We start from the raw sequence: 12,804 nt of genomic DNA, 5'->3' as shown, positions 1-12,804 counted from the left end.
CTTTGTTCATTTTCCTGGCTTTTAATGCACCCACTTACAGGTATGGTACTTATACAACATAGTCTTAAATAAAGATGTCAGAGAACTCTATCTTTCCATCTCGCTTTTATTAAAATTCCTTTCACTGCTGGTTAGTTACAAATAATCTCATGAAGAGCGTAGCCTTTGTATCTCAAACATATGTATGTATCCTCTCTGGGTGGGAAATGTACCTTTATCCTTCCTCATACAAAGTATTGATCTATTCCAGGGGCATCATAACATATCAATAAGCTGGAAGTGTTAGTGATTTGGAAGATATTCCATGCTATGTAGGGCTTCCTCCAAGATCAAACTCTCCAAATTGTACTCCAATTGTATCAGATAGGGTTGTGCTATAATATACTATATTATAGTATATAATATACTATAATATAGTATATTAGATATACTATAAAAGAAAATGTGATTTGGTTTGCATGTGAGTGTGTACTTTCTGGGAGCACTTTAAACCAAATGGGTCTACTTCCAGGATCATGTACTAGCTGCCAAAGATACATCAAACAACGATGTATCAGATCAAACTATGCCACAGTTGTCTAGTATATAATCAACAAGGTGGCACAAAATCCTCTCCACTTATACATCTCATATTGCAAATAGCCACTGGTGAATTGTATGTTTCATATCTATCCTGCCAGTCAGTAAGTGGAAAACACTGGTGTCCTGATTGATTAGCTCAGCTCTGCCCAGTTGAACACCCATGAATAGAAACTGCATCCCATAGTAATAGTTCCCATCAGCTCTCACTAAGATAACTTTGACATTGATCTCTTTGCATCTTGAGATAACTGTCATTGCCTAAGCTTTGACAATAGGGGCACAATAGATACCATGAGAAGACCTCCAATTCTCATGGAACAGATCTGTATATCTTTCTACCAGTTCTGCTGCTGATCAGAGTCTTGTAAAGTCCCCACAGATTCAGCCAACTGCATACTGGTGGATGAAGCATGATGGCATCAGCAGCTGTTTTTGTCCTTCTGTTATATCTCACTTACTAGAACTGTCTCCACCTTCCAAACCATCCCAATTTATTTTTCCATCCATCAGAGGCAGGTATATCACCCTGATCTCAGTTCCTTCTTTCTACCCTTAAAAAACTATACTGCAAACATTCATGAAGGGATAAAATTAAAGGCAGCCTCCTGAAGAAGGGAGTCAACTAGATTTAACTCTTAAATTGTAGTAGATTATCTTTGGGGATAGCAGTTATGATGATAATGATGGTCAAACTGCTTCTGTAGGGTAAGCAATGTCTGATTTTAGAGACACTGCTCTTGAATGAAAATGACTTGATCTTAGAAATACCACTATTCTTTCTTCAGATATTGTATATCATTCAGGTGTCTTTTGCCTATTTTATTCTCATGGTCAGCATAACCATAGTGTGATACTCCAACATCCTTAGATACCTTACACATAGTACATGCCTTTACACTTTCATACTGTAACTGAAATCTGGGGCTGGTTGGGACATTCCTATTGCTTTTGAGATTTCATCTTTCAGTATTTGAATTTATTGGTTTCAGCATTCTCAGGGAGCATGCTGTAAATACTACCAGACATTGATGCTTTTTCATTTGCATATTCCAGGACATGTGAATATGTACAGTTTTAAATGCTTGTTTTGCTCTTAATTACTGTAAGCTGCTGAGAGTCAAGCAATTACAGTGGGTATAAATTAAATAAATAAATAATTGCCATAACTGTCATGAGAGTTTGTAGAAATGTTGACTAAGAAACAAAAAGAAACATAGATTACAGGTAGTCCTCATTTATTGACCACAGTTGGGGTTGGCAGCTCTGTTGTTAAGCAAAGTAGTCATTAAGTGGGAAACCATGTGACCACAACTGTGCTTCCCTTTTCCCCACTCCCTGCCCTTTTGGTACTGGGATAGCTTCTTGAAACTGACAAGACAAATCAGTTTCACCCCTTTGGCTTTTGTTTTCCTCCTAACCATTCCCCTGCCCTTTGGAATGCTTCCAGGGGTTCTGGGATAATTAGCAAGAAGGGAATTAATGTTTTTATTTACATTCATTGGAGAGGAAGGGATTACAAGAGAGTAAGCAGGCACACAATGAGAAATACACCAGGCTGTTTGCATAGCACACTTGGGGCTGCCAGCACCACTGCAGTTCTTTCAATGTATGTTCCCCATTGTGTGCCTGCTTACTCCCTTATAATCCCCTCCTCTTCAATCTCTCCGCTTTGCAAGTGGGGGGGGCGGGAAACAATAGGTCAGGCACAGGACGTGTACTGACTGTAATAGCAATCATGTGAATGAGGAACGCTGTAAAGGTCTTAAATGCGGGCACTGGTTGTAAAGTTATTTTTTCAGCACTGTCATAACTTAGAACAGATGCTGAACAAGGCAGTCAGTAAGCAAGGACTACCTGTACACAAATAATCCTGACTGAATGGGTGAATTTAGTGAGTACATAACATAACAAGAAAGAAAGGAAAAAGTAAAGAACAAAAGTTGATAGACAAAATATTTCCTTTGATTGACAGACATACCTGAATATAAAACTTGATATTTTCTACTTAAAGCCTTGTGGTTTGGGAACCAAACTTAAATTCAAAGAGCCATATTTATATTTAGTAAGTGTTTTTCTTTCTTAAGAAAGGGTCAATTGTTCTTTTTCCCCACCTCCACTGAGTTGAATGTCAATGTGGAGGATACACTCCCGCAAAGTTTATTTAACTTTTTAAAAATGTATCTGCCATTATACTGTATGTGGCCTACAGTGTCTGGGATCTTTTCAACCTCATATTTAAATTATTTGTTGTCTAAGAGTATGTCTGATTACCTGTACATCTGGTAAAACAAAGGCAGCCACTCATGAGAGATTATACTGCGTGCACAATTATTAGGCAAGTTGTATTTTTGAGGATGAATTTCATTATTGAACAACTACAGTGCTCTTGGTCAGTCCAAAATGTTAATAAACCTCAAACCTGAATATTTAAGAAAGTAAAAGTGAGGTTTTGGCTTTCTTAGGAGCATATCTATGTGTGCACAATTATTGGGCAACTATTAGTGTGCAGAATTATTATGCAACTAAATGAAAAACTAAAATTTCCCCATCTCACTTGTTTATTTTCATCTGTTAAAGTGAGAATAATAAACAAACAAATCAACATTTACAAATAAACATTTCTGACATTTCAAACAAAAAATCAGTGACTAATATAGCCACCCTTCTTTGCAATAACAGTCATAAGCCTTCCATTCATGGAGTCTGTCAGTTTCTTGATCTGTTGACGATCAACTTTTTGTGCAGCAGCAACCACAGCCTCCCAGACACTGTTCAGAGAGGTGTACTGTTTTCCTTCACCGTAAATCTCCCATTTGAGAAGAGCCCACAAGTTCTCAATAGGGTTTAGGTCAGGTGAGGAAGGGAGCCATGTCATTATTCTTTCATCTTTGAGGCCTTTACTGGCTAGCCACGCAGTGGAGTACTTTGATGCATGCGATGGAGCATTGTCCTGCATAAACAGCATGGTCTTCTTGAAAGATGCAGACTTTTTCCTGTACCACTGCTTGAAGAAAGTGTCTTCTAAAAACTGGCAGTAGGTTTGGGAGTCGATTTTGAGTCCAACTTCAACCCGAAAAGGTCCAACTAGCTCATCTATAATAATACCAGCCCATACCAGTACCCCACGTCCACCTTGCTGGTGTCTGAGTCGAAGTGGAGCTCTGTGCCCGTTACTGATCCAGCCACGGGCCCATCCATCTGGTCTGTCAAGAGTCACTCTCATCTCATCAGTCCATAAAACCTTTGAAAAATCTGTCTTCAGATATTTCTTGGCCCAGTCTTGCCGTTTCAACTTATATGTCTTGTTCAGTGGTGGTTGAGTTTCAGCCTTCCTTACCTTGGCCATGTCTCTGAGCACTGAACACCTTGTGCTTCTGGGCACTCCAGGTAGGTTGCAGTTCTGGAATACGACAGCACTGGAGGATAATGGGTTCCTGGTAGCTTCATGTTTGATTCGTCTCAAATCTTTGGCAGTTAATTTGCATCTTTTTTTCTCAACATGTTTCTTGCGACCCTGTTGACTATTTGCAACAAAACGTTTGATGGTTCTGTGGTCACGCCCCAATATCTTAGCAATTTCAAGCGTGCTGCATCCCTCTGAAAGACTTTTTACAATTTTTGACTTTTCAGAGTCAGTTAAATCTCTATTTTGGCCCATTTTGCCTGCGGAAAAGAAGCTGCCTAATAATTATGCACACCTTGATATAGGATGTTGATCTCCTTAGGCCACACCCTCCCTCATTACACAAATACACATCACCTGATATGCTTATATCCAATAAGCATTTACGTTTATACAGCTTGGAGGTGGAAAATATGCATAAAAATGATGATATGGTCAAAATACTCACTTGCCTAATAGTTGTGCACACAGAGTATAAGAAACTAACATAGCCTTTACTCAAAGCAAGGGCTGGTGGAGGATCCCCTTACTTTATTTAGGTCTTCTTATAATTGAAAAGCAGGCTGTGGTTGGCACATAGGGAATGAAGGTCTTTTCCTCTGCATCATAAAAATCAGGCAGCCTGCCAGCAAAGGTATATATCATTGTACACTTTCATCTTTAGCCTACAGTATTTCTGTGTTGTATATACAGAAGGGTTGCCTGCTTTATGTCGAGCACAGAGTAACATCAGGCTGTCAGTGCAAGAAATGGAATACTCTTTCACCTCTCTTTAAAAAATTTTTTTAAAATAACTGATCACATAATTTGTACAAAAATATCCTTCAGTCCAAAGGAACAGAATGGTTCCTGAATAAATTAGACTTTTCAAATTATAATTTGAGGGGAAGGGGGCTTACATGCTGCTTGAGTCATATACAGTTACACATACAAAATAAGAGTCCTGGGAATTTGTTCAGGTACCTTATTTAGACAAATTCTTAGTCTCAGCACATCAGTTTTCCTGTCAAAGCTATAGTCCACACTCAGTTCATCCAGGTTTCAAAAGAAAGCATATTGACGTACGGTGCTTTGCTACATGTAGTCTCGTTACCCTCATAAACAGAATGGTAACTTTCTTATTCTGTAACCATTTGCTTTCCCCTTTAAAAATGGAGAGTAAAGGAAATCTCCACAAATCCTCTGTCCTGTAATTTATGAAATAACTTGTAAAATCCCAGGATCATAATTTCATAACTAAATAGCCCTGTGCTTGCTGTGAGTCAATAACCCTAGATCTTTAGAAGGGTGAGTGGATTTGATTTTTAGTAATTTAGAAGAAGAGAAATTCTACCTAAACAAAGCTTTCATTGGGTTCTCTTTAATGTTTCTTAAAATTTAAGTATTGCCTGTGACTTAGAAACCTTAGGGCCTAAATTTATCTCCCATATAATCCTTAATTCAACTGAGGTATCATCCAAACTGTTAGCTTCCAATGATAACTCCTTGAGACTCAACTCTTCCTTAGTTCCGCATTCTGCTGCTGGCCTTCTTTGTTTTTACACTACCAGGGAACTTCCAAGATGAAGCACACAATGCATCTGATTACAACCCATTTAATTTCTATGCAGGAGGATATTTCTTATTTCCTCACTCAGGAAAGAAACTCTGCAGACTGCTGGAGGAAGTGAATAGCACTCAATCTTCTGAAAACTTTCTTACTCACCTGGAGAAGAGACTTTGTAGCTTATGATACTTAGACAAGAGGTTAAAAACATGGATTCTGAATTCTCAGAGTTACTTCCTCTGCAACAAAATCAGTTTGACTAGGGTGCAAGATGAGTACCATACAAGCCTACTTAATCATCTTTCCCAAACTGTTTGTTTGGATACTTGAGTGAACTGGAGACAAAAAGAGAGTGAAAGAGTTATGGTCTAAGGCAGGGTTCCTCAACCTTGGCAACTTTAAGACGGGTGGACTTCAACTCCCAGAATTCCCTAGCCAGCAAGGGGAAATCCTGGTCTAAGGGTCATTCTGCTGCCAAGTTAAAAAAAATAAAAGCAGGTGGGAAAGTTTCTGAACTATAGATTGACCAAAAAGGATAGAATTAAATACACCTCTTTCTTCTCCATTCTCGTAACTGCCATATAGTTTCATTATATCTTAATCTGGCAATTTTAAGCCATGCAGTGTAAAGCAGTAATTGAGACATTTTTTGTTTTCCAGCTCAAAGACACAAAAGTGAAGCAGTTTTATGCGAAGCATGAGATTGCTGATATATCACTAAGTTGGAATATGATATATACTGCAGTTAGTATATAACAGTGTTTATGTTGCTCTCAGAGCTATAGAAACACACACATAAATATATATGAGTATGTGAAGCAGTTGCTCGGGAACAACGGTGACAAATGATCAAGAATTAAGCAGATCTCGATCTGACCTTTTCCCTTCAGTTATTAGATAAGGAATAAAACAACATAATAAGAAAATATTGAGTATGCTTTTCATCAATCACCAAATAATTCAGGCAAATGTACAAATAATTTATGCAAATGTAATTGAATTACATGTTCCAAAATGAGGCTATAGCTGTAAACACTTTCAGAAATAATATTAAACTTCTGAAGCTTTTTTTGGACAGGATGGCAAATTGTCAGGCCCAAGGGACTATATCAGCTTTCTGGGTTTTTTTAGAGTAAAGTTTAAGAAAATTTTCCTAAGGTCGATTTTAAAAGTTAAATAATATATCTCATTACTTTCAGTTAGATTATTAGTAATTTTTTGGTTTTGGGCCAGTTCATTCTCTGAGTATTTCAGAGTATTTCAGCAGATGAGTCACAAACATATGCAAGTAAAGTACACATCTGACTATTTCTGATATAGTTGATCTTTCAAACCTTCTGTCTTGTTTACACAGTCATTTGTTAGGTAATAGCTGCATAAAAACAGACAAGTACAAAGTGATTTCACTTCATTTAGAAATTCTGTAGACAGGCCTACCTTGCCATTGTGACCTAAGGAGGCGTTAGGAGCATAATTTGTACCTTGTATTCTTCATAAGGTGATCATAGTTTTCAGTTTATAATTGAAATTATTTTGTGTGGTTGTTAAATTAGTATTATTATCCCCATATTTAAGGAAGAGGCTGAGATAACATTTCCTAACATTTAATTTCTGATTACATATACATCAAGATAACTTCAAACAGTGGCCAGAATTGCATTTGGTGAATTGAACTCAACTGTCATACACACGCAACAATCTCTTTTAATTGGAACAGTCTTTATCAATACATATAAGCACACAATCAAAGTATTAAGTGTGGGGGTATATGTATGTGTTATTAAACAAATTCTAATTATCTGGAAAAAAACTAGTAAATTGATTTGAAATATAAGATAAAGAGTAAAATGTGAAGTCAAAAATAGAAGAAGTCAGGCACCAAACTAGGGGAATTGGAGTAAAAGTGTGGAGAAACACCAACTTGCACACAGAAAGTCTCTGTGAAGACATGCCTGCAGGTTCAAAAGATTAGCTTTCCTAGGGTCCTGTTATACTAGTCTAGAAAGCTGAAAGAACCTGGCCATGAAATAAATTAAAGGCATCAGAATGGACATTTAAAAGTTCTGGTGTCCTTCCTTATTTCGACTCTCACTGCTGTAACAGCATTTCACACTGTTATCCCCGAGAAATTCCATGACAGTGGCCCTGCTTCAGGCAGGTGACATAAAAATTTGGCCTTTGAAGCACAAGGCAGCTATGGCTCTGAGAAAACAGACATTTATGTGAGGTCTACACAAACCTTACCTTGCTAGGGAGCCACAAATAATTCCTCAAAAGCAATGGGCTGGGGTTTCTCTGTATGCTTACAGTCTGTGTGCATTTCTCTGGGATTATGGGAGGGAAGGGCAGAATTTTGGGATTCTGGGAAATTTACTTCTATTTAGCTAAGAATGTGGGATTGCTAAAACAGAATAAGGAAAGAATAACAAATTGCTAGCTTTGGGAGAATGCAGTTAAAGAACTAGAAACAAAGGCTGGAGCACATCTTGATTGGCTTTAGAAAAGGGAGATCCTAGAATACCTATATTACATTATGGGTGAAGTAGAAGAAGTTTATAATTCTAAAAATACTTGAGTTTAGCTTGATAAACCCGCTAGCTGAGAAACTCATTCATAACTGGATAGCACATGATTAGAAATATTAATGAGGCTGATCAAATACAGCTAAGCAGCCAGGTCTCTCCATGGAAGTATGTTTATCACATATAGGAACTGATTTCTAGGACTCAAAGTGACTTTTTCACCCTTTGATTGTATTTCAGAGTCCAATAAGGGAAATAACTTCTTAGAATCTATGCTTCATACTGAAATCCAACATTTTCTATATGTACAGAACTTCTTCAGAAAGAATCTTCAGCAACAAGTTTCAAGCCAAGCTTCTTTATCTGTAGCTTTGTCTTTCAGCCACTGTGTTACATTGGCTCTCTTATGATGAATTATGCTGTCAGTTTGAACATGAAAACTTACCCTTTCATCTTGTCTGGATGCAATTTCTATTGCCTTGTCCACATTTAATCCCCAATGGCAGTCAGGCATTTTGTAAAATCAGACAGAAAACACAGAGTATAGTATTGGCATCTCATTCTGAATGTCATTCAGAAGACTCATACAGACTCATAAAGGAATAAAATGACAATCTTAAAGATGACATTGCACAAAAGGAGACAATATATAATCTATCTCTATGCAATGTACTGCCTTTTCAGATTAAAAAATGCTCAGTCATGACTTGGCCAGATTTGACAATGCACCCATATTTTATAATTAATATAATTAAAAACTGCTGAACCAAACCACATTGTAACACACAAAAATAGAATAAAAAGGACATTGGGTCTCTCTTAGGGAGGATGGAATACATGTGGATGTAGACCTATTGTTGTTTTTCAAAACTCAGTATACTGAGATAACAGAAGGAAAAATTAATGTGTAATTATGCGTGTGCACATACAGTATATACTCTAAAAGAAATATGTGTGTTTGTAAGCACATGTGAGAGAACAAGCAAAAAGAAAATCATGGTGAATGAGATCAGTTTTTCTTAGATAATTTTTCTCACTATACTACAGGGCCAAGGTGAATCCATATTTGTGTGAATCCCATAATTAGATCATGTTACCAAACTAAGCTGTTGATTCTAGAAAAAAATGACCGGTAAAATGTAAACACAGACACTACCAATAAAACAAAAGCTGTTGAAATTGTGTTGGCTGCTAAAATCGGTTTCTACCATCCAAATACAAAAACAATTTTACTGTTTTGCTCATTTCTACTTCACCCCCTGAACACAGTGCAGAGAGTACAAGCTAATAAGCTACGCTGGCACGTAATATTCTGATGTTTCTGATCTAAATATTTGTGTTGTCCTTGTCAAAGCAGCAGTTAATTTGTTGGCTTTTACATTTTAGTTTTTCATCTTCATTCTGACTTTTGGAAATTATGTTCTGCTTTGTTTATGTAAACTGCTTTCTTGTTAAGGGCAGTATATGAATGTTCTAAATTTTAAAAAGCTAGTAGAGGTTAAGAAAAAACATATCTCTTATGGGTTTTCATTAGTAAGATTTGGCTTTTAAAGATTGTTTGGCTTAAGCGTAACATTTTTTTCATTTTCAGTTGAATTTGCATTGCTGTACAACCATTTCTTTAATTCTGTCTGCTAATTAAAATATCACACAGCTAATGAATTTATGCATGTAATCCTGTTGCTACCTGTTTCTTGTCATCTGTTCTTTTAATGTGATTCTCATAGAAAAAAGATTTAGTAAGAGTGATCACTTGAGTATTTTTTTTTTTTAATTTATGCAGTTTTCACAGTTTTAACTGCCCTGTGGAATCTAGAAGAATCAGCATTATCAAAAACAAAAGCTCCCATAATTTTTTAAAAAATGTTATTTTTTAGGAGTTCAGATTGTACAGGTATGCTTTCTGGATTGGGATGAAATTTTTAGGTTAAGAATGGTTACCAGAGGAAAGAATTTTAATCCCCCATTTGGAAATCGTACACATGTTCTACAAAGAATACTGAGTCCTTTTTTTTTGTTTCTTATGTTTCAACAGGGCAGAGTTTAGGGTATGGATTTGTTAACTATATTGATCCAAAGGATGCAGAGAAAGCCATTAACACTTTAAATGGACTCAGACTCCAGACCAAAACCATAAAGGTAAGAGAATACCAAGAGTGCTTTGCTAAATTACGGAAGAGTGTAGTTAAGACAGCGCCTGGCTATCTCATCAAAGATGCATTCTTCACCATTCAAAGGATGCAAACATCTCTTACTTTAAAACAAAGAAAAAGCGTACAGCAGATTTTTTTTCATTCTTTTCAAAACACAGCTGTTTTCTCCTTTAAAAAAGGAAAGGAAAAACAAAACCTCTTTAAATGACTACCAAAGGATTCAGTGTAGGTTGTCAAAGCATTAGAGAGCAATCTATAAATTAATCTCAGGAGATAAAACATAGAAAGGATGTTGATAAGATGGCCATTATATGGAGTTTTGTTGCCTATGCCAATTAGTGTTGATTAATAATAGGCACCCTGTTGTCTGTCTGTCTGTCTATCTATCTATTTATCTATCTCTACCTGAGAATTGGCAGTAAGCTACTATAATTTTATAATTTAAAACTATAAGTCATATAGTTCACTGATTATGCCCAAATATTCTTCAGAATGGGATTTCTTTTCCAGAAAGCAAAAAAGAAAGAAAGGGAGATCTTTCTTGTTGTTAGCATTATCTGCATGCCATTAGCTTCTCTGTACTGTGGATCTGTGTGGGAGAAACAGCAGTCACTTACTGTAATGTCCTCCTGATTTAAGAGACTTATCCTTTATGCAAGCTGATTCATTAGAAACTTGTATATCTATGCTGTTAAGTACAATGTAATCAATTTTATGTGTGCAGACACACAGTATTTCTACTGTACAGTTTCAGTGTAATAGTGTACTAACCTCAGTGTCTTTTATATTTTTTGAAATTGCTTTCTATGCAGTGCCCTGCATTTACAATAAGTTTTACATGAATGAATTAATATATTAAAAAACTCAAAATATTCTTATCAACTGAGCACCAAAATGTAACAATGAGCTGAAATCTTCCTTGTCTGCTTCCAAATTAAAGGTAGAAATTGCAGAATTCACCTAGCTTGAAAGCCTACCAACAAGAATAAATGATAACCACAAAAGGACAGATGGAAAATAAAACCAATATTTTAGCATGCATCTTAATATTTAATTTGAAGATCAGGATAGTGGTTTTAGAGCTGCATTCATTTTGTGCAGAATTGTTTTTCTTGAATGCTTGGTTATTCTTTTCCTGAATTTGAAACACTTTTTGTTTTTATTTTCAGAAAGTTATTGTTGGCAGAATCCAAGAATTTTAGAATATATTGACAAAGAAATGGAGTGGATACTAATACTCTTATTGAAATTCATAGATGCCCATAGAATGAATTTTAGTCCTGATAATGATCACTGAGATCAAAATTGTGTAATTATGACATGCTCTATTTTTCATGTTTTAAAATGTAATACATAACCTTGTATGCAAGAAGCAACTCTTTCTTAAATCCTAATTGTATTTAGTTTCAGGTATTTGCATACTTCCATTTTGTGACTATACATATTTTAAATGAATTATAAACTGGAAATTTTGGGTCATGTATATGTAGATCCAAGAAAATTAATAGTACTCTTTAAGTCCGAGGATTGAAATGAATTTGAAAGTAGCATTGACAGATATATTGGGTTGGTTTGATTTGCTCTGATAAGTAGTATATTAAAGATTCACTGTTTTAACATTTCACCCAGCTTGGTCATACATATCAGTGTTATGTTCTTATATATTTCTGTAAAGCCTGATCTGTGTAAATCTATTAGGATTTATGGTCTTGTCTTTTTTCTCAAATTTATAAGACTTTTCTTGAAACTTCTTTTTAACCAGAAACAAAGATAAATACTAATGATTTGTTTGTGGTCAGGTTTGAAATTAAATCACAATGAGATATTCTGAATTTGTATTCTGATTTCTAGCCTTAAATTAATCTGCAGTTCTCACATCTATTTAAGTATCTTAGTATCTGGTTTGTGAAATAACAGGCTGTCTATCTTAATATTCAGTCTTAAGTGGGCTACCATCACCTTGAAATATAACCATTTAAAAATAATTCCAGGTGTGACTTGAACTTGCTAATTTTGTGTTATACTTGTTATTACTGCTACTTTGCTTTACACTTACTCATACATTAAGATACTCCCCTAACAATGCATCAAATACACAGTCTTTGGGTGTTTAAAAAAGAAACAGGCTCTCCTCACAGAAAAATACATTATTAGGTAGAAGGAACCTAGGCTATAACTTCTTAAAATGCTAATTGTTTGTCCAACAGGAGATTACTGTGGATTTGATTATTTTGTAAATAAATTATGTACTCAGTAGTTATTCTTGATGTTTTTATTATATATTGATAAAAGTTAATACTGCCACTAGTGTTTTGTTTTTATAGTGAAACATGATTCCTTTAACTCAGTGTTGTCCAAACTTGGCCACTTTAAGATGAGTGGACTTCAACTCCCAGAATTCCAGAGCCAGCCATGCTGGCTGGGGAATTCTGGGAGTTGAAGTCCACTCATCTTAAAGTGGCCAAGTTTGGACAACACTGCTTTAACTGGTAAAGTTCTTTGTAGATTAACAATTTAAACACTGCAATGGATAAGGACTTAACACCTGCTTAGTTTATTTTATATGATACTACACTCAGTTCAACTATTGTTTTAAAA

General features: G+C 35.7%; 1 protein-coding gene across 1 annotated transcript in view; it reads left to right on the top strand.

Annotated features, from left to right (window-relative positions):
- ELAVL4 (ELAV like RNA binding protein 4) overlaps positions 1-12,804 on the top strand; it is a 70,658-nt gene that overhangs the window by 32,351 nt on the left and 25,503 nt on the right. Inside the window, exon 2 of the mRNA XM_088153105.1 lies at positions 10,089-10,192. Coding sequence (XP_088009231.1) covers positions 10,089-10,192 — 104 coding nt within the window. The remainder of the gene's footprint in view (positions 1-10,088; positions 10,193-12,804) is intronic.

The sequence above is a fragment of the Python bivittatus genome, unplaced genomic scaffold, assembly GCF_059951505.1.
Source record: "Python bivittatus isolate LINGU-HERP-01145 unplaced genomic scaffold, Pbiv_v1 ctg000700_np1212, whole genome shotgun sequence".
In the NCBI taxonomy this organism is placed as follows: domain Eukaryota; kingdom Metazoa; phylum Chordata; class Lepidosauria; order Squamata; family Pythonidae; genus Python; species Python bivittatus.
This window is presented reverse-complemented; position numbering and strand designations above follow the sequence as displayed.